General features: G+C 39.7%; 5 protein-coding genes and 1 long non-coding RNA gene across 7 annotated transcripts; all 6 read left to right on the forward strand.

Annotated features, from left to right (window-relative positions):
• Nucleotides 1–1170: 1170 nt before the first annotated feature.
• On the forward strand, nucleotides 1171–1863 carry LOC125587178 (uncharacterized protein At4g02000-like). The gene has a single exon (XM_048757358.1). The coding sequence runs from the start codon at nucleotides 1171–1173 to the stop codon at nucleotides 1861–1863; it is 693 nt and encodes a 230-aa protein (XP_048613315.1).
• A 230-nt stretch (nucleotides 1864–2093) lies between these two features.
• On the forward strand, nucleotides 2094–2618 carry LOC125587179. The gene has a single exon (XM_048757359.1). The coding sequence runs from the start codon at nucleotides 2094–2096 to the stop codon at nucleotides 2616–2618; it is 525 nt and encodes a 174-aa protein (XP_048613316.1).
• Nucleotides 2619–4086: 1468 nt separating this feature from the next.
• On the forward strand, nucleotides 4087–7815 carry LOC106383406. 2 transcript variants are annotated; one of them, XM_013823515.2, is made up of 4 exons: nucleotides 4087–7004; nucleotides 7197–7284; nucleotides 7390–7633; nucleotides 7741–7815. In XM_013823515.2, exon 1 carries the CDS (start codon nucleotides 4087–4089, stop codon nucleotides 6691–6693), a length of 2607 nt encoding a protein of 868 aa, XP_013678969.2. In that variant the 3' UTR covers nucleotides 6694–7004; nucleotides 7197–7284; nucleotides 7390–7633; nucleotides 7741–7815. The 2 variants fall into 2 exon arrangements, with proteins under 2 accessions (XP_013678969.2, XP_048612620.1); XM_048756663.1 differs by having other exon boundaries at nucleotides 7491–7633.
• Nucleotides 7816–8557: 742 nt separating this feature from the next.
• On the forward strand, nucleotides 8558–9455 carry LOC125586868. Its single transcript, XR_007323393.1, has 4 exons — nucleotides 8558–8594; nucleotides 8756–8814; nucleotides 8901–8976; nucleotides 9064–9455. It is a non-coding gene; the product is annotated as an uncharacterized LOC125586868 (long non-coding RNA).
• An 8936-nt stretch (nucleotides 9456–18391) lies between these two features.
• Nucleotides 18392–19545, forward strand: LOC125586867. Its single transcript, XM_048756665.1, has 2 exons — nucleotides 18392–18490; nucleotides 18596–19545. The coding sequence occupies exon 2, from the start codon at nucleotides 18693–18695 to the stop codon at nucleotides 19119–19121; it is 429 nt and encodes a 142-aa protein (XP_048612622.1). The 5' UTR covers nucleotides 18392–18490; nucleotides 18596–18692; the 3' UTR covers nucleotides 19122–19545.
• A 173-nt stretch (nucleotides 19546–19718) lies between these two features.
• Nucleotides 19719–21327, forward strand: LOC111207005. The gene is made up of 2 exons (XM_048756664.1): nucleotides 19719–20613; nucleotides 20674–21327. Exons 1-2 carry the CDS (start codon nucleotides 20019–20021, stop codon nucleotides 21078–21080), a joined length of 1002 nt encoding a protein of 333 aa, XP_048612621.1. The 5' UTR covers nucleotides 19719–20018; the 3' UTR covers nucleotides 21081–21327.
• The last annotated feature ends 721 nt before the right edge of the window (nucleotides 21328–22048 follow it).

The following is a 22048-nucleotide window of genomic DNA, read 5'->3' on the forward strand; positions in this document are numbered from 1 at the left end:
TTATCTACAGCTAGGTCCGAGACTTATTATCCGAGACCTGCTCCGAAAATAAGACATTCGGGGTGTCCGAATCGGAATCCGGATAGTAAAATTTTTGATTCGTCCAAACCGAATCCGAATATCTTAATTTTTAGGTCCGGATATCCGGATCCGTATTTTTAAAACATATTAAATTTTTAAATTTCATGAATATTTATATTTTATATAATAATATTTATACATAAATTAATTTTATAATATTATATTTTAGTTTTTACAATATTATAGACATATATATATTTATAAATCTTGTATAAATATTTAATTTATGTATCATTTTTTAAATTTTGGTATTTGTTTTTTTAAAAAATAATTTTTTGAATTATTTTTATGGATCCGGATCCGGATATCCGCGGGTAATGGAATATAGAGATGAATATTCGAAATCCGGATATCCGGAAACCACAAATCCGAATCCAGATATTAAATCTACAGATCCGGATCTGGATACCCTAAATTTTCTGGATATCTGGATTGGTGGCAGGCCTATCCACAGCATAAACTCTCTGCATTAATTAGCCCCTATAAGAAATGAAATATAATATTTCTTAAGCTTTGCAAAAATGTTTATTGACGTATTTTTAAGAGAAAAGGTAAGAAATTAGTTGTAATTTAAGATATTCTCAATGAAATCTAACCATAAACTTTAATATACTTTTAAAGGAAGATGTCGAAATGCGGAAAAGAATGAACGTCCAAGCATACCGATTCTCAATAGCATGGTCAAGGGTCTTGCCAGGTAAATATAAACATTTAATATTACAAAAAACATATAAAAGAAGAAGTACACTGTATAACAAAACTGATGTTCGGATTATACATATAATTATCTTTTTGAAAAAGCGGGTAGTTTTCTCTCGGCGTAAGTTAGTGGCTCCCTCTTTTGGACTTTGATCTCCTCTTGCTAAAATACTCTTCTTTGGTAAGGTGGAGCTTTTGACTAAACAAACACGGTTCTTTTAAGCAAGTTGGTCCTCTTTCTCGGGGTTTTCAAGATTTTTCTCTGCAATCTTATCCAAAACTAGGATTTGTTATTCAGTTCAAGATCTAGTTCTTAAATCAAGGGGGAATTTTCAGAGAGTAGTAGTGGTGGTACGAGTAAGTGAAGATTTCAAAGGTTGGTGGATCTCGATGTCGTCTCGTCTCGACAAAGCAATGCAACACATGTCACTGGAGGAGGAAGAAGATAAGCCTTTTGTACTACCGGACCGGCCGGAGTTTTACTCTACGGAGAGAAATGCTATGAGTCTTGTGGGTCGTCTGTTGAACCCGCAATGTCAGAAGATGGAGGATCTAATCCGTGAGATTCCAAGAAAATGGCAACTCTATGACAGAGTGAAGGGAGTGGGGCTGTCGAAGGAAAGATTTCAGTTCATCTTCAAACATGAACATGATTTGTTGGATATCTTGAACATAGGTGTCCATACCTTCGATAAGTGGTCGATTGTGTTGGAGAGGTGGGTGGAGAAACCACCCGAAGATCATCTGCAATATCTGATGGTGTGGCTGCAAATGAGGAACATCCCAATCAATCATTATACTCCAGGAACTATATCGTCTCTGGGGGGCTTTGCAGGGCAAGTTGTTGATGTTCCTTTCGACCGGGAGAAGGCTCAGTACAAAGATTATGTGAGAGTCTTAGTGAAGTTTGATGTATCTAAGCCGCTGAGAAGATCTAAGAAGCTCACACTTCCGAGCGGAGAGGTGGTTAACATCCTATATGATTATGAACGGTTGCAAAAGAGATGCTACACGTGCCAAAGACTTACCCACGAGCAATCCCATTGCCCGTTTGTTGTGGAGAGCAAACAAGGAGGAGCTTAGGGTGAGGAATCTTCTGCGGAAAGTAAGTGGACAGAGCTGATAGAGAGGTTGGCTGAATCTGATCCTCTGTTTGGAGTCCTTCCAGATAATTAGGTTGGAAGGGATCCGCTTCAGGTCGACCAAAAATTGCAGAGGAGGTTCTTCAAGGCATGAGGTAGTATCTGCTGGCAGCGGAAGGGCAAGAGAAGTTGGCTAGAGAAGACAAAGTCAGGAAATCCATTTCTGATTTGATGGACGATCCTATTGGTCAAAAAACTTTCTTAAGATTGGAACCGACTCCGATCATCTCTAAGGCACTGGATAAAGGAAAAGGGGTGGTCTATGACTTCAGTGCTCAAAAGGAGCAGGTGGTGAACACGAAAAAACTGATGGCCAGCGCTATTTCAGCGGGTATGAAAGTTCTCCAATCTGGCAAGATAGTATCAGAGCATCCTATCTCTGAAATGGCCGTAAATTCTACTCAGTCAAAATTTCTTCCTGAGGGTTCAACGGGTTATAGTGTGGGCTTCTATGAAACCTGCACTTCCGGGACCTCTCTAAAGAAACCTAAACGCAGAAGAAGGCCAGGCACTTATAAGAGAAAAGGCAATGGGAAGAGGATTCAGAAGGAAGATGTTGGATCGGGGAAGAAGATTGGAGAAGGTGTAGTCACAGATTATAAGAGGAAGGCAAATGAAGATGTCGAGCCATCTAAAAGCTCTGCAAGGTTTAAGAAACCAATGGTGGTCCCAAATGAGGGACCGTCCAAGATTTAAATGACGATGCTGAGCTGGAATTGCCAGGGCCTGGGCAGTGCACATGATTTGGTGATTCCAAGAATACGGGAATTGAGACAGCAACACTTCCCGGATATTTTGTTCTTGATGGAGACGAAGCATAACCGTGACTATCTCGTAGATATTCAAACTTGGCTAGGCTATGATAGGATTATGACTGTAAATCCTATTGGATACAGCGGCGGCTTAGCCTTGATGTAGAAAAGTTATGTGAATATTGTGTTTAAGTTTGTTGATAAGCATCTAGTAGATTTCAATGTACAGTTGGGTAAAGACAACTTCTATGTGTCTTGTATATATGGGGAGCCCGTAAGGAAGAACATGCCAAAGTTATGGGAGAGACTGTCCCGAATTGGTGCCTACAGAAAGGAACCCTGGTGTATGATGGGTGATTTCAACGATATAAGACACAATGGAGAGAAAATTGGGGGTCCGAGGAGAAGTGAAGCCTCGTTTCAACCGTTCAATGACATGCTGGAAATAGGAGAGATGGTGGAGCTTCAAAGCACCGTAAATAGCTTTACGTGGGGAGGTGAGAGAGGCACACTTTCGATTCAATCTAAGCTGGACAGATGCTTTGGTAATAAGAAGTGGTTTCAACTATATCCTGCATCCAATCAAGTCTTCTTGGATAAAAGAGGCTCTGACCATAGACCGGTTTTGGTGAAATTAATATCAGCTTCTGAACCGTATAGAGGCAGCTTCCGGTTCGATGGCAGATTCCTCTATAAAGATGGAGTGAAAGAAGAGATCAAGAAGGCGTGGTTAACTAACCACCCTCTGTTTAAAGCTAAGGTCTCCGACAGACTAAAGAGATGCAGGAAATCTTTGAGTAAGTGGAAAGAGAAACAAAATCTCAATTCTAGAGCAGTCGTCGTTAACTTCTTCTAATGTGAGGATTGGTTATCTGAAGAAAGAGTTGATAAAAGCCTATAGAGAAGAAGAATCATATTGGAAGCAGAAAAACAAGAATAAATGGGCAGTGAAAGGTGATCTCAATACCAGATACTACCATGACTCGGTGAAGGCTAGCAGGGAAAAGAAGAGAATCAACAAGTTAATGGATGAAAATGGGCAGGAGCAGTTCTCAGAGGCAGCAAAAGCAGAGGTGGCTACTGAATATTTCAAAAAGCTCTTCACATCGACAAGCAATGGAGATTTCTCATAAATCTTTCAAGGTTTCTCGCGGAGGGTTTCTCCAGAAATGAACAAAGTGCTCATGAGAGAAGTCAACAAGGAGGAAGTGAGAGATGCAGTTTTCTCTATAGATCCGGGAAGCGCCCCATGGCCTGATAGTATGACGGGGATGTTCTTCCAAAAGTATTGGGATATAGTGGGAAATCAGGTCACGAAAGAAGTGCTGAATTTCTTCAATACTGGAATTTTTCCAGTCGAATGGAACTACACCCACCTCTGACTTATACCAAATATAGAAGATCCTGTACTCATGTCAGACCTCAGACCGATAAGCCTTTGCTCTGTCCTCTACAAGATTATTTCCAAAATTCTGGGAGCAAGGCTGAAACCAATGATGGCAGATATAGTGTCTCTAACTCAATCTGCTTTCGTGGAAGAAAGATTGATTACTGACAACATTTTGATAGCCCACGAGATGATTCATGCCTTGAGGACAAACGAGAAATTTTCCAAGGAATTCATGGCCATTAAATCTAATACGTCGAAGGCGTATGATAGAGTTGAATGGGGTTACCTGAGGGTTCTTCTACAGGCAATTGGCTTCAATCAGGTCTGGATTCAAAGAGTTATGTTTTGCGTCTCGACGGTAACCTACTCGACTCTAATAAGTGATCAGCCTTTCGGATGCATTCACCCGGAGAGGGGTCTTCGCCAGGGGGATCCTTTATCCCCTTTCTTATTTGTGTTATGCTCAGAAGGCGTAATTCATCTGATTGAGCAGGCTGTGATCAAAGGGCTACTGCAGGGGATACAATTCTCAGAAAATGGGCCGATGATACACCATATGTTATTTGCTGATGATAGCTTGCTCATCTGCAAGGCTTCTGGCTCACAAGCTACTGAAATGATGAAAATACTATCTGTCTACGAGCAGGCTACTGGTCAAAAAGTTAATGTTGTGAAGTCAGCCATAACTTTTGGAGCCAAAGTTGCTGAAAGTTCAAGAGATTTGATTAGACAGATAACAGGGATCGAAAAAGAAGGTGGAATTGGCTCGTACCTTGGGTTGCCGGAATGCTTCAGTGGATCAAAGACCGAACTGCTAGCTTACATCTATGACAAGCTAAAGGATCGGTTATCAGGCTGGTTTGTCAAGCAACTCTCGTTGGGGGGAAAAGAGGTCTTGATCAAGGTTGTGGCAATGGCTATGCCAGTGTATGCAATGTCATGTTTTAAACTGACCAAGAAGTCTTGCGAAAACCTAACTAAAGCAATGGCGGATTTCTGGTGGAATTTTCTTGAGCATAAGAGGAAGATACACTGGTTGAGTTGGAACAAATTGAGTCTCACAAATGAACAGGGAGGTCTGGGTTTTAATCTAGCGCTACTGGCCAAGCAGGCTTGGAGAATACTCAGTCACCCGGAGTCTCTATTTTCCAGACTATTCAAAAGTAGATATTTTGAGAATACTGACTTCTTGAATGCGAAGAATGGCCCGCGACCATCGTATGCCTGGCGTAGCATCCAGTTTGGAAAGGATTTGCTGGTGCAAGGCCCCAGGAAACATATCGGTAACGGATATACGGTTTCAGTGTGGGTCGACAGTTGGATAGAGGGTGATGTCAGGAGAAGACCGCTGATGAAGAATATATTTGTGGACCTGCTACTGAAGGTGAGTGATTTAATCGATCACCGGAACAACTGCTGGAACTTAGAGATCCTGAATGAATTGTTCTGTGAAGAAGACATCAGAAGAATTCTACCGATGAAAGTAGCCTCCTCTCAGGATGATTATTGGGTCTGGCTACATAATAAGAACGGCAGTTATTCGGTTAAATCATGTTACTGGTTCATAAACTCATGGAGCAGAAGGGAGGACATAAGAGAAGCGGAAGCAAGACCCTCAGTGAATGAACTCAAAAGCTCTGTCTGGAAAATTGCAACAGCCCCAAAGATTAAGACGTTTCTGTGGCGAGCGGTCAGTAATGCGATATCTGTGGGTGAAATTTTGGTCAAAAGAGGAATAAGGATGGATCCCTGCTGTCAGGCTTGTGGGTTCCAGGGAGAATCTATCAACCATATCCTCTTTGACTTCTCTGTTGCTAGACAAGTTTGGGCGCTGGCTTATGTTCCACAACCGATGAATGGATATGATAAAACCTCACATTTCTCTAATATCCACTACCTCATGATGCTGATGAAGAACAAGGAGGTAAGCGAGAAGACAAGAAACATGATTCCATGTATTGTTTGGTACTTGTGGAAAACGAGGAATGGGTTGATCTTTGAAGGTAAAGCCTTCATGGCAGTGGACCTCATGGACAAGATCGCAGAGGAAGCAGAGTTCTGGCTCATGGCACAAAAACATGAGAAGGAAGTGGAGGAGAAGGAGAGAACGATGGAGGTTATTCAGGAGAGGAGATGGATGCCTCCTAATCGAGGGTGGCTTAAATGCAATATTGGGGTTGATGTGGACAAGGCGAATCAAAGGAGTGGAGGTTCGTGGGTACTAAGAAACAAGTGGGGCAAGGTGATCATGCATAGTCGTCGAGCTTTTTCGAACGTCGTCTCTTTGGACGAAGCGAAATTCCAAGGGCTTCTATGGACCATTGAATGTTTGAGAGCCCATCATGTGAGCCGGGTCATAATAGCCATCGATGATGCGACCTTTCCAAATGTAATCCTGAGACCAAAAGCTTGGCCAAGCTTCACCTGCCAATATGTTGAGATTATAGGAAGGCTAAGAGAGTTGGAATGGTGGAGGGTCATAAGAGAAGATAGATCAACTAATAGAAGGGCTTTCCTCATTGCGCAGAGTGTCACAAAAAGAGGCTATAGTCACTTTTATGTAGCTGCAGGTGCGCCACACTGGCTGGAAGAGACTTTCCAGAATGAGGAACCGCTGCCCTCTTCTTAGTTGACATGTTTTGCTCTTTTGTCTGATGATTTTTTGGGTGTGATCTTGGATGTTGATTTGATCACTAGTGTTGCAGGGTAGATGTTTTGTCTTTGTGGTTGGTTACAAAGATTTTTTGGTTAGGGTATACCCGGGAAGGATTATGCTGGTTGATTGTTGGAACGTTGAAATCCTCGTATTAATCCTAAAGATGACAAAAAAAAAAGATTATACATATACGTCCTGTATCATAGAGGGAAGATTGGTTGGCGGAGTGGATGAGAATGGGATAGCATACTACAATAATCTCATCAACAAACTAAAAGCAAATGGTAAAATCTTAATTTTAACTTATGCTAACATATATATTGACATATAAATTAAAATATTTTATATATATATATACGTGGAAATATATATATATATATATATATATATATATATTTTTTTTTAAGTTATTGATCTTCCTCCTTATTTAACAAACGTACCAAGTTATTGTGTTAAATAACTTTTTGCGAATGCAGGCATAGAACCATATGTGACATTATTTCATTGGGATGTTCCCCTAACTCTAGAAGACGAGTACGGGGGTTTCTTAAGTCCTCGTATAGTGTAAGTGCATATGAACCAATCTAATTTTCCTATCTACCAATCTAATTTTCCTTTATTTTAGCTTAGATAAATCACATGAAAATATCAATATTTTCATATGTAAAGGGATGATTACAAGACCTACGCTGAACTTATGTTCCAAAGATTTGGAGATAGAGTAAAGTTTTGGATGACTTTAAACGAGCCATACTTTTTTGCAACGAAAGGGTATGGAGATGGGTCAAATGCACCTGGAAGATGCACTGGCTGTGAATTTGGAGGAGATTCTGGAACGGAACCTTACGTAGTCGCTCATCACCAACTCTTAGCTCATGCAGAAGCTGTGTCCCTATACCGTAAAAAATATCAGGTATGCATATGTAATACTTTTGTCATCATTCATTTTTTTTTTTATAAATTTGCTTTAGTATCTGTTCTCGTGTCAAAATATTTAATCTAAAATTAATATATACACAGAAATTTCAAGGTGGCAAGATAGGGGCAACTTTGATCGGGACATGGTTCACCCCACTAAATCAAACTAGCAGCCTTGACAAACATGCTGCGGAAAGGGCATTTGATTTCACCGTCGGATGGTACATAATTTATGTTTAATATACTGACCTCAAACCATAACTATATTGAACTATGTAGTTATATAGATTTTAAGTAACAATTTATTGTCTATCAATTTACATATGTTTATATTTGAAGGTTCTTGGATCCATTGGTCTACGGAGTTTTATTAATACAAAATTGTACATTAGTTTTATTAAAATTACAAAATTAATTAGATATTTTAAAGGATTGTTTTAGTTAAAATGAAACATACATTAATTTTTTTAAATAAACCCGAAATTAACTAAATATTTAAAAGTTTTTTGAGTATAAAATGAAATGTACATATATGTTATAATAAACACGAAATTAATTAAATATTTAAAATGTTTATTTTAATGAAAAATAAATATTTATTTATATTGTAAATAAAAAGATATGAAAATTTTTATTCAGATACAATTTCAGAGAAAATATAAGAATATCTATTTAATTTGTTTGTTTTATAATAATTTGATTAATTCAAATATTTATAATAAAATAGTCATATAAATAACTTTCTAAAGATGGTCCAAAATAAAAAATCACACATGAATTAAGTCGTGATTTCTGTTTTAATAGTATAGATAGGGATCTATCAAGATTATTTTCATCCACCAGATATACTAATAATCTTTAACCCGGCCTGCATGATTATATTTTTTTGTACCAGATTGAAGGTGCTGCACATAGAGCACTTAACGGATGGGACTATTTCACTCATAGATATCCAGGTCACAACACATCATTAATTAAAAATTTGCCCGTATAATTAATTAGCATTCACTTTGATGTAGGCAAAATTAAGTATACAAATAACGGATGGGACAATTTCACTCATCTGTATATATATCCAAGTCATGCTCTTATTTCGATTTGCTATATATATGTACAGAGAAAGTTCCAGATCGCAGTTCTGGAGACCTTGCTTGTGATTCGTATGATCTTTACAAGGTAAGAGGTTATCAATGATGAATGTGTGTGTATACATTTTGTTCCATTTCAGAATGTAGTTTAACTCTGGAACTCTCATATAACAGGAGGATGTCAAATTACTGAAAAGAATGAAGGTTCAAGCATACAGACTCTCAATAGCATGGTCAAGGATCTTACCAAGTAAGTGCAGATGATAAGACTAAATTTTCATTATTGTTATTATATTTTTAACTAATCTTATGATTGCATATATGCTTTTACGCTTAGAGGGAAGATTGATTGGAGGGATTGACGAAAACCGGATAAAATACTACAATAATATCATCAACGAGTTAAAAGCAAATGGTAAAATATATTTTATAAATTTCTATTTTAATAATACATATATTAGCAAGTTTTAACTGTCTATCACTTTTTGTGCGAATAAAGGCATAGAACCGTACGTAACAATATTCCACTGGGATGTTCCCCAAACTCTAGAAGATGAGTATGGAGGTTTCTTGAGTTTATGAAGGATTTTGGATCCATTGGTTTATGGAAGATATCCAAAGATAATGCGACAGATGGTTGGACCTAGATTGCCAAAATTAACACCTCAAGAATCAAAGTTAATCAACGGATCACTTGATTTTCTAGGGTTGAACTATTATGTTACACAATATGCGACCAATGCACCTCCTTCTACAAAACCTACACTACAAGAAAACAGCGGTATTCTGACGGACATTCCGACGGAAAATGAAATCCTCGGAATATCCCGACGAGGAAATTCCGAGGAAACACAAAATTGGGTTTCCTCGGAATTTCCTCGGAATATACCGACGGAATTCCGAGGAAATATCAATCCGTCGGAATATTCCGAGGAAATTCCGAGGAAAAATGGGTTCCTCGGAAAAAACCGATGAATTCCGAGGAAATATTATAGCCGTTGGAGAGCCGTTGGGGGATTTTACAAAATTCCGAGGAAATTCCGACGAACTAGCCTTTTCCGTCGGAATTCCATCGGAATTTCATCGGTCTGTCGGCAGGATTTAAACTATAAATACAAGCACTCCTCTTCCTCTTCATTCACTCCATATCTTCATCCTCTCTCTTACTCTATTTACACACGAATTTGATTCATAAAAAATATGTCTTCTTCAAATTATTTTCGTTCTTGGATCGATCGACCTCATTTGGATCCGAACACGAGATTGCTTACGGAAGAATACCAACGAGGTATAACCGAATTCATGGGGTTAGTTCACCGACAACCGGAAGAAAAAACAGGTATGTTAAGATGTCCTTGCTCTAATTGTAAAAATAGAAAGGTTATTAAAGAGTGGGATGTTTGGACTCATCTATATTTGAGTGGGTTTACACGAAGTTACAAAATTTGGTATCATCATGGGGAAACTGATTATGAACATGGTAGTACTAGCGAACCTCAGCCAGCGGTTAGATTAGAAGAACCAATTAGAACGGATGTAGATTATGGTGTAGGTACTGAGCAGATGGTAAATGATCATTTTAGAGGGGAAGATTTACCCAATGCAGAAGCTAGGAGATTTTATGATATGTTGGATGCTGGAAAGCAACCATTGTACGAAGGTTGCAGAGATGGTCATTCAGCTTTATCATCTGCTACAAGATTGATGGGCATTAAAACAGATTATAATTTGGCTGAAGACTGTGTGGATGCGATTGCTGATTTTGTAAAAGGTATTCTACCCGAGGATAATGTAGCTCCTGGTTCATACTACGAGGTTCAGAAACTCGTAGCTGGTCTTGGTTTATCGTATCAGGTAATAGATGTATGCAGCGACAACTGCATGATTTATTGGAGGGCGGATGAACAGCGGGTTACATGCAAATTTTGTGGAAAGCCTCGTTATAAAGATACGAGTGGAAGAGTTCCAGTGCCATATAAAAGGATGTGGTATTTACCTTTGACGGAAAGGTTGCAGAGGTTGTATCTGTCTGAACGCACAGCGCAACCAATGAGATGGCATGCGGAGCACTCAACAGATGGTGAGATCAGACATCCTTCAGATGCAAAAGCGTGGAAGCATTTCCAATCAAAGTATCCCGACTTTGCGTATGAGAGAAGAAATGTCTACCTTGGATTATGTACTGATGGTTTCAGTCCGTTTGGCAAGAGTGGAAGACAGTATTCTCTATGGCCCGTCATTCTTACACCATACAACCTACCCCCAAACTTGTGCTTGCGACGAGAGTTTTTGTTTCTCTCGATTCTCGTTCCCGGACCAGAGCATCCTAAGAGATCACTTGATGTGTTTCTTCAGCCACTAATATATGAGTTGCAACAACTATGGGCTCAAGGTGCTGAAACATACGATGTTTCGTGTAAAGAAAACTTTCAAATGCGGGCAGTACTAATGTGGACAATAAGTGATTTTCCAGCATATGGTATGTTGTCTGGATGGACAACGCATGGAAGGCTATCATGTCCATATTGTCAAGATAACACTGATGCTTTCCAACTAAAACACAGAAGGAAAACGTGTTGGTTTGACTGTCACAGGAGATTCCTACCACCTGATCATCCATATCGTAGGAGTAGGAATTTGTTTACGAAGAACAATAGGGTGTTTGACAGTCCACCTCCGGAAATTTGTGGGAAAGATTTGAAGATACAACTAAGAGATTTTGGTGCAGAAAGGACGCCAGACGTCGGTGGACATGAGCGTTTTCCGGTAGATGCTGTTGGAGAACTACATAACTGGCACAAAAAAGTATTTTCTGGGATCTGCCATACTGGGAGGATCATCTGCTAAGGCATAATTTAGATGTCATGCATATTGAGAACTTTTTTGACAATCTCATGAACACGATCCTTAATGTTCAAGGTAAAACAAAGGATAATTTGAAGTCAAGACTATATTTAGTCGATATATGTGCTCGTTCAGAACTTCATGTTGATGAGAATGGTAGGGCTCCTTTTCCCATATACCGACTTGATGCAGCGGGAAAATATGCGTTCTTTGATTGGATTTCAAACGATGTGGAATTTCCAGACGGTTACGCATCAAATTTGCGTAACTGTATCGATCAAAAGGAAGGAAAGTTTACTGGCTTGAAAAGCCACGATTGCCATGTAATGATGCAGCGCCTCCTTCCGTTCGCCTTCAAGGAACTATTACCACGAAATGTTCATGAAGCAATTGCAGGGATAAGTGGTTTCTTCCGCGATTTATGCACGAGATCAGTGACTCTTGAAGGTATTGAAAATTTGAAGACTAACATAGCCGTGATTCAGTGCAACCTTGAGAAGATATTTCCTCCCTCATTTTTTGATGTTATGGAGCATCTTGTTATTCACCTGGCAAGAGAATTGGAACTTGGTGGTCCTGTGCAGTATAGATGGATGTATCTGTATGAGCGGTATATGTTCCATTTGAAGAAGATGGTGAAAAATTTAAGTAGGGTGGAAGGTTCTATAGTCGCACAGATGATCAATGAAGAAACTTCAAACTTTGCCGAGTACTACTTTCCAGCAGAAGTTCAGACCAAAAACAGAAGACCTGCTCGGCATGATGATAGAGGCGAACGGGCAACATATCATGTTACGGTTCCAGACATTTTCACAGACGTTGGACGACTTAGCGGAAAACCAAAGGACCGTCGACTTACTGAGCAGGAGCGCAGTCATTTGCAAACATATTTGCTCACCAACTGCGAAGACGTTCTTCAATATGAGAGGTAAATAAATGAGCTTACAAATTTTTATTTTAACAAGTTGAAATTTAAATCTTAATTAATTACATTATTGTCATCATATACAGGATTTTCATGGCAGAAAAGCGGTTCGAGTATAGATACGCCACAGAGGACGAACTAGAAGAAATGAAGCAGAGAGAATTTACTGGATGGATGTTTACTTATGTGAGTGCTTTAAACAAATTAAAATATATTTTATCACATATTTATACTAATTCACATTTATTGATATAACATATATATATGTGCTATTAATAGGTGTCTGCTGGTTTGGCCAGAGGTGAAACATTTGACGATTGGATACGTGAGATGGTCGTTGGACCAAACTTTGTTGTGAAGTCATATCCGAGATTTTGTACTCGAGGATATGCATTCACAACTCAGAAGAGGAGACGTTCGAGTACGACTTATGATGCTGGCGTTTGTTCTGCATCAGGAGATGATGTATACTACGGACACATACATGAGATTTTGGAAATCAAGTATTTGGGCATGGTTGGATTGCGCTGTACTGTTTTCTATTGTGATTGGCACGACAACACTCCAGATCGAGGTGTGAGAACAGATGCATTTGGTGTTACATCAGTAAATTCGAGGCGAAAGCTGCAATATTATGATCCTTTCATTCTTGCTTCTCAGGCCGATCAGGTAATTAAATGTTAATTATTCAGAATGATTCATCATCATGTGTATTAATTTATAATTTTTCTAAATGTTACAGGTTTGTTATATCAAGTACCCCCGGGTAAGGAACAGAGATGATCCATGGGTTACTGTTACAAGACTCAACCCGAGAAGCCGAGTTCAGGGAAGTTCTGAGCTGGAAGACCCACTACAACCAAGCACATCCGGCAACTTAAGTGCAGCAGAAGATTTAGCTGGAGTTGGCCTTGTTGTCGATTTAACCGACTTTGGAGAGGAAGCCGTCGTTCACGTAGAGGATGAACCAGTGGTTGGAGAGTTTCACCAAGATCCAGATTCAGATTCATCTGGTGATGATGACTCGGAAACAGACTACCATTGATATTTTTTTTTTTTTTTAAGAAATACCGAGGAAATTCCGAGGAACACTTGATATAACCACTTTCCTCGGATATTAGTTACTTGGTTTATCTAGCAAGGTAAAGCTGAATACGAATTAAAAACTACTCAAAACACAACCAAATAAAACGAAGAAACCATGTAAAAGAAATACAAACTCATAATTAAGAAAAAAAAAAACTAAGTTCAAAATTAAAAGAAAATAAGACCATAAAACGTTAGAATAGAAAAGAAATAAAATAGCGCGGTCGGAAATCAAATGGCAATACTGGCCGGTGATAGCTCCTACTCCTCGTCTCCTGCTCCAGATGTTCCTGCATCGTTGGGTCTCTTGGACCTCTTTCTTACCCTGTGTGTACCACTCGAACCCGAACCAGAGCTGGATGGAGAGTTGTCCCGATGAACTACATCATCCTTTTGGCAACGACACGGCCTGATACGTGAAATGGCAGCCCAGATCTTGTGTAGCATGTCGTTGTTTGTCTTTATGCTCTGATCTCTCCAATGTTGTTGCTGGCGCGAAGTGGCGTTCGGTGGAAGCTCTTGCAGCTTGTACTGGCTGGAGTCTGATGGGAGTAGCTGATGGGGTTGTGAATCATCTGGAATGGCTTGTGCAGCCTCATCTTCTCCTTCTTCATCAACCACGGCCTTGCCTTTGGTCTGATATTTTGGCGTGAAGAAGGATGGCTTGTCTACTAGTGCGGTAGCAGGGGGTAGGAACTCAACTGCAGCCTCTGAAAGTAGAGCAGTCAGGCCGATCTGAGGCAGGTGGCAGTAGAGTGTTTTCTTCGCTCGGTCCTGGAATACGTAGACGTAAGGACCATCCCGATCGATCCTCGAGTGGGGACCAGCTATGAACTCCTTACTTACAAGATTTTTGACATCCAGGTAGTTCCAAGCAATGTTGTTTGACCTTACCAGTGGTACCTGCTGGTTCTCGCAGTCTACACCCACATGTCTAAGGATCCGAGTAATCACTGCACCAAATCCACATGCATTGCTCTTGGATTTGGTTACTTTCCCCTTGTATCCTGCTAAGTTTGCGGCCAGCACCGCTCCCATGTTGAAGGCAGTAGCAGGTGGGAATGTAGAGTTTCCAAATGCCGGTAGCAAATGCCTCACACCTTGGTACAGGAGGCACAACTCCCATTGCGTGACTGATGCGGCTGTGGTTGTCCCGTATAGCAATGAGCCAATGAGGCGTGTGGCATATCTCAGTACTGGGCTCCGGATAAGTGACTCCTTTGCCTGAGAAGATCTATAAACCCCTGTGCCAATCGTTTCCCAGAAGTTCAACAGCTCTGAAGTCCAATAAAGACCAGATGTCCTCTCCCCTGCACTCAATCCAAATAGTCCGCAGAGGTCTGTGAAAGATACCTCAAAGTATACTTTCTGCACTACGAATGCCAGAAAACCTTCCTGATGGCTATCATCGGGACGGCTGACGTATGCGGATGCTATGAACTGGCGTACCAACTCCGGATAAGTGGGTTCGTTGAGGTTGCATAGTTGGCCTAGACCCATGTTCTGGAACAGCCCTTCAATGTCTGATTTGATTCCCAATATTGTCATCGTCTCAGGACATGCTAGTTGTGTAGCCGGAACGACTACCTTCTTCATGTTGTTGTAGTGGGTGGTATCAGACTTATCCCACTTCTTTGGCCTTTGATTCTCTCGCTGAGACGAACCCTCTTCTTGTGTGTTCTTCTTTGCTGATGTTTTCGTGCGCTTCATTCTCTACAAAATAGAATCATTGCTCTCAACATGGTTATAATCAATTAAGAACTCAAAGCAACATGAAAATGAAAGGCGAAATCGAATTGTGATAAAAAAAAACCAAATTGAAAAAAAATCTCAATCCCTAAATCATCTCAAATCCTGTTCCAAACTCGTTGATCACAGACAATTGTGTTCTATTCCATGTTTAAACATCTGTTTCATGCATATTTGATCAATGAATCAACACGGAAATAAGAAATTCACAAAACCCAAAAAATTGCTCAAGAACACGATTTCAGAATGTGGAGATTCGCGGAGTATACCTGTCTTAGGGTGAAAACGAGTGTAGGAATCAGGTAGAGCTCGAAAAATCAAGAGGAATAGAGCCCAAAATTGTTCAAATCGGATGATTATAGAGAGAGAAAGGGGGGGGGGGCGAATTATAGGGGAAATCGGAGGGGATGAGAGTTCTGAGGTTTAGATCCAAAAAAGGTCGGGTTTTGCCTTATAATTATGTTTCCCGCACACGCATCGATCGATGCGTTTTTGAACAAATACGGATCGATCGATCACATTCTTACGCTTTGGTCCATCTTAGTGATCGATCGATCCGTTTTTGGACATATATCCATCGATCGATCCGTTTATAAAAAAACTTACAAGATTTTCCGAGGACATTCCGAGGAACATTTGAGATTCTCGATCGATCGATGGGATAATCTCATCGATCGATCACATTCTTACGGTCCGGTGCATCTTAGTGATCGATCGATGCGTTTTTGGACATATATCCATCGATCGATCCGTTTATAAAAAAACTTACAAGATTTTCTGAGGACATTCCGAGGAACACTTGAGATTCTCGATCGATCGATGGGATAATCTCATCGATCGATCACATTCTTACGGTCCGGTGCATCTTAGTGATCGATCGATGCGTTTTTGGACATATATCCATCGATCGATCCGTTTATAAAAAAACTTACAAGATTTTCCGAGGACATTCCGAGGAACACTTGAGATTCTCGATCGATCGATGGGATAATCTCATCGATCGATCACATTCTTACGGTCCGGTGCATCTTAGTGATCGATCGATGCGTTTTTGGACATATATCCATCGATCGATCCGTTTATAAAAAAACTTACAAGATTTTCCGAGGACATTCCGAGGAACACTTGAGATTCTTGATCGATCGATGGGATAATCTCATCGATCGATCACATTCTTACAGTCCGGTCCATCTTAGTGATCGATCGATGCGTTTTTGGATATATATACATCGATCGATCCGTTTATAAAAAAAAATTGACGTATTGAAACCCCAAACACTAGTTCCTCGGAATTTCCGAGGAAGAAGAGGGTTTCCTCGGAGTTCCCTCGGAATAATCCGAGGAAATTCCGAGGAAATAGGGTTTTTAAACCGAAAACAACGTTTTGCGGTTTGAATAACACCTATATAACCCTTATTAAGTGTCTTACGTTCATTATGAAGTAAAATATTTGTTCCTTACCGTATAATTAACACTTTTCCGATTGTATGAACGAAATCCCACAACATAAGAGAAACACTTATACACTTTAATGAACGGTAAAGGTTTTATAACCACGAGCCGCTTCTTCTTCCCCATTTCTCTCTTCTTCCTCTGCGCGACTCCTCTCTCCTTTCCGGCGATTTCCCCCTGAAATCCGACGATATCTCCGGCGATCTCCCCCTTCTCTTACAAAAATCATGTAAGGACCCTATCCCACTCTCTTAGGTTCTATTTGTTAGGTTTTTGTGTAGTTTTGATAGATTTTTGTTAGGGTGATTGGTTAGGATTGTGATTTGGTTGTATAATAGGTTTAGAATTATGATTTGGTTGAATAATTTGTTTTGTTGAATTGATTTAGAATTTTTTTATTATTTTTTTTATTTTTTTTTGTATTTAGAAAATCGATTTTTGTATATAAAATCAATTTTTGTATTTTACAAATCGATTTTTCTATATAAATTTGATTTTTTGGATTTTACAAAATATTTTAAATATCTATAAAACTTTTTTTGTGATTAAAAACTATTATTTGGGATTTAAAAATATTTTTAATATATATATATATTATTAAAACTATTTTTTTTAATTTTAAACTATTTTTATTTATTAAAACTATTTTTTGTTTATTAGAACTATTTTTATATATTTATTAAATATTTTTAATATATATAAATCTTTTTTTGTGATTAAATTTATTTGGGATTTTTTTAAAAAAAAAATTAATTTATATATTTCTCTATTTATTAAATATATTTTTTTAATTTACAGGTCTCATGATGATCAGACCCGGCCTCGACAGCGTCGTGGTCGTGGTGGTACGGGGAGCCAGTCTCGGGATTCCAGCCATTTTCAGGATTCCCCTTCGCCCCACAGCTCCAACCATACATCTCCCTCTGCTGCACCCGCTCCTGCTCCTCTCGCTCCCGCTGCTGCATCCGCTCCTGTTCCTCCGGGTCCTCCGGGAGTGATGCGTGTTGCGGAGTTGGTTCAACAGCCCGGTCGTGACCATCTTCTGTATCTCACTCCGTATCCACATGGACGGGGTCAAACATGGTAATTAAACATTTTTTTTTCTTTAAATTTGGATTCATTATTAACCGTTTATTTATTTTATTAGGTTCAACCGTTCCGGGAACGGGATCAGCGCATGGATCAACTGTATGATGTACTCGGCCCTCGACAGTGGACATCCGACTTTCACTCACTTCCCTACCGACAAGCAGGTTCTGTGGTTTCGTCAGTTTGCGGTAAGTATTCTAATTTTTTACTTATATTTTTAATCTTTAATATAAATTTTCTACTAATTGTTTTTTTTTAGCAAGAGTTCAACTGGAATTCCGATGAGACGCTCTTTATCTATCACCACTTCGTCCATAAAGTTATGGACAACTATGGGAAGCAGATCCACGAGTGGAAGAAGAAGTGGGAAATCAATAAGGTTCGATTTAATTTATTAAACAATTTTTTAATTTATTAAACTATTTTTTTTTTTTAATTAAAAGGTCCCAAAGTCGATGAACGACACAGTCTGGAAGGAGTTGTGTGCGCATTGGGATAAGGAAGAGACGAAAGAAACTTCTTCCACCAACTCCACCAACCGCAGGAGCGACCGTAAAGGGAAGGGCATCTACAAGCATAACTTGGGTGCTCAATCTATTGCCACTCTGGAGATCGCATGGTAAGTTCAACCGCTTTTTCTTCAATTATTTGAGTTTCAGAATTTTAATTTATTGTGCATTTCTTCTAATTTCTAATGTTTCTTTAATTTATGTTTTTTTTCAAGGCGGAAGAAAATGATGGCGAGCCGGTTGATGATCTCGCCCTAATGAGGAGGGCGTGATGCGCCTCGGATCATAGACCCGGGCCAGGATGATGCGACCATGGCTGAGCCAGATGATTCTTCAACAAAAGACAAACCAGGATGGATTAATGGTGAGGATACTGATCTAAAACCAGCTGATGAGACTGAGGACGAGCTGGAACCAGCTGAAGAGAGTATGCTTGAGCTGAAACCAGCTGAAGTGATAGTAGATGAGCTAGATGAGCTGAGTGAGCTAAGTGATACTAGCTTGGAGCTGAATGAGCTAAGTGACACTGAAGATGGAGCTGGTTTAGTTGCTGGGCGAAATGAGCATTTTTCAGCCCAAAGAAAAATTCATAACAAATTCAATTTGGGTCGGTTTTACACCAAATTCGACCAGACCTTTCCTCAGTCCATTTCAAGCCCATTCTCATCAAGAATGCCAAGAGGGAGTCAGCAAGGAAGTCTTGGTCGTGCATGGGAAAAAGAATTCAACAAAAATCATTAATTTCGGTCTTTAGTCAAAGTCTTCATTTCTAGTTTCCATGTCTTGTTTTTAGCACATTCTTCTTTGGATTTCTACAACTTGTAATCCTATATATAGGGCCTAAGAGCCACGAAATAAGACAAGCTTTTTCCCCTTTTATTTGAGTTTATCTATTTGTTCTTTGTAGAACACTTCTTTGTTTCTTGGTGAGGTTATCTCCAAGTAAACAGCCTCTAATTCGTTGGACCTGTGCGTCATATCAGGCAACGTTTAGAAATCCTTCTTTTGGTGGACTTGTGAGTCATATCAAGCACCAACTGAAGTCTGGTAGTATCATTGGGCCATCCGCAACCCATTGTGTCACCGTTCAATCCATCAGTTCTCCCTTTTGGCGAGTTCATATCCCTTTAGTCCGGTCGAGTGATCCTTCCCTATTTTAGGGCGTATCAAGTGGTATCAGAGCCACTTTGGCTGGTTTGTTTTCTTTCATCTCTCATCTTCTCATCTCTCCACGTTTTTTTCTTTTCTTATTTCTTGGATCCGGGCTGTTCCTTTACTCCCTTGTGATCGCCTATTATAAAAAAAAAAAAAAAATCGATAAAAAAAAAAAAAAAAAAGTTTTGGCGTGAATCACTTCTGAAGAGAAATCCAGGGGGAGTGGTGGAAGAGAAACCCTGCTGGCTGAAGAGAAATCCAGCCTTAGGACAGTTAAGGCGGATCCATATCAAAAATCTCTTCATCTTACCTTCTCTTTTCTTTTTCTCACAAAAGTTTGTTTTGGGTTTTGATTGCTGAATTTTGACTGCCTATCATCCTTTGAACCAGTGAAAGAACTCTAAGTGACCATCTAAAAATCGTGAGCTAAACACTTTGAGAGTGTGAGGATTTTTATTTGCTAACTTTGTTAAGTGTTTCAGGATGTTTGGACTTCTCAAAAAATCAAAACCACTACAAGATGATGTCTACTTTCCTTTTAAAACTGTTGTTGAAAAGAAGCAATTGATTTTTGACAAGAGACAGTTTGCTTCTAACGAATTTGATTTTGTGCAGAAACAAAGGAAGAGACAAAACAGGTCCAATGATGAGAAGTGGGTCAGAAGTGGTGATCGTCCCTTCACCAAAGCCAAGAGAAGCAACCGTGTAGTGCTTGATCAAAACGAGCTTCAAACTTATGCTAGTTTGGAGAAGATGTTGCATAAGGCAATTCATGCTATCCGACAGCTCAAAAAGAAGGGAAACACCAACACTTCTTCGGCACCAAAACAGCAATGTAAGTCTTCTTATCTTTCAAATTCTGATTTGAAAACTAATGAGATTTCTTTTGATAAAAGCAAAGCTGTGAAACCCACAAGCAAAGCTCATTCCACCAGGTGCTTCAAATGCCATAGGATCGGTCATTATGCTAACAAGTGTCAAAAGCAAAAACCGTTGGTGACTTTGGAGAATGAGAACCTTGAAACCGAGCCAGAAAAGGAAGAGCCTTTGCCAATTCAAATACCGGACCAAACTCAAGGTGAGCATTGTGCTGATTATGGTTCTTTTGCTTATAATCCTTTTCCTTTTAATGTTTCAGATTTGAGGACAAATCTTTTTGAAGAGGAAGGGAATGATGTGCCCTGGTTCGTGGATCAGTCCATTGGAGCCAACCAGCATGGAGATCAGGACGTTCTGAACAATTTGACCGAGGTTCGTTCATCCGACCGTACCGATCAGACTGACCAAGCCGTTCCGCGTGCGTCCCGATTGGAGCTTCGGCTGGAACCACGTCCAGACGACCTAACCGACCGAACCACAGCCCGTCTTCCCCAACCAACTCGACATTCTAAAACCCACGGTCGAGCCAGACTTAGCTTGGGTCGTGAAGAAACCAAAGACGGACATGCATTCTTATCTGGCGGACCATCCGGACAGTCCCGCAAGCGTCCTTATCTTTACCCCGTGCATCCATCTGGTTCGGATGAACCTGGACATCTTGACTAGTCTTCTCCATTTTCCGTGCCTTGACCAGATCTAGTCTTCTCCATTTTTCCGTGCCTTGACCAGATCTAGTCTTCTCCATTTTCCGTGTCTTGACCAGATCTAGTCTTCTCCATTTTCCGTGCCTTGACTAGATCTAGTCAAATTTATATTTTCTATGCATTGTTTTCCTACATTTCTATTTATTGTCTTTGACTACAAAACACTATAAATATGTAGTCCCTTTGATGAATAAAGGCAGTTCATTTTAGTTGTTTATTTTCGATTCTTCTTTTCTCTGAGTGAGAGAGAGAGTTCTTAGCTAGTTCATCGGTTTGAACCAGCTTGTTGATTTGGTGGTCAGCCAATCATCTTTTGTGTCGTTTGGTGGTTAGCCAACACACCTTCATCGTTTCTTAGGTGGTTAGCCTTAGATCGTGGTATATCAAGAGTCATTCCGCATCTCTTGACGATCCATTCATTCCATTCCAGTTCCAGAAGTGCCATCGCCTTCTCGGTTCATATCCAACACCCGGCCAAAGCCATCCTTCCCATTTTTGGGCGTATCAACTTGGTATCAGAGCCACTCAACCGGTACTATCTATCCATCTTTCTCATCTTTCATTTCTAAACACTTCTTCTTCATCTTTCTATCTCAAATTCGGGCCACTACCTTACCTATCGCCATTCTTCTATAAAAAAAAAAAGAGAAAAGAAAAGAAAAAAAAAAAAAAAAGATCTATCAAAAAAAAGAGAAAAGAAAAAAAAAAGTTTGATTTATTTGGCTAGGTAGTGGAAGAGAAATCCTGCTGGCTGAGGAGAAATCCAGCCTTGGAGTGGTTAATACGAATTTCAAAACAATTCTCTTTATCTTTCTATCTTGTGTTCATCTCTTGCTTGCTTGGAGAAATCCATTGGATTATTTGATTTGTTCTCTTAGAACTTTGAGAGGAGACTCTTGAGTGACCATAAAATCTGAGAGAAACACTTGT

This window comes from Brassica napus, chromosome C5 (genome assembly GCF_020379485.1).
Source record: "Brassica napus cultivar Da-Ae chromosome C5, Da-Ae, whole genome shotgun sequence".
Lineage (NCBI taxonomy): Eukaryota > Viridiplantae > Streptophyta > Magnoliopsida > Brassicales > Brassicaceae > Brassica > Brassica napus.

Excerpts from the sequence above, each read along its gene's own strand:
- LOC125587178 (XM_048757358.1), top strand. The coding sequence starts at position 1,171 with ATGTCGTCTCGTCTCGACAAAGCAATGCAACACATGTCACTGGAGGAG.
- LOC125587179 (XM_048757359.1), top strand. The coding sequence starts at position 2,094 with ATGGACGATCCTATTGGTCAAAAAACTTTCTTAAGATTGGAACCGACT.
- LOC106383406 (XM_013823515.2), top strand. The coding sequence starts at position 4,087 with ATGTCAGACCTCAGACCGATAAGCCTTTGCTCTGTCCTCTACAAGATT.
- LOC125586867 (XM_048756665.1), top strand. The coding sequence starts at position 18,693 with ATGGCTGAGCCAGATGATTCTTCAACAAAAGACAAACCAGGATGGATT.
- LOC111207005 (XM_048756664.1), top strand. The coding sequence starts at position 20,019 with ATGTTTGGACTTCTCAAAAAATCAAAACCACTACAAGATGATGTCTAC. Across the intron at positions 20,614-20,673 it reads AATACCGGACCAAACTCAAG|ATTTGAGGACAAATCTTTTT; the intron begins GTGAGCATTGTG and ends TTAATGTTTCAG.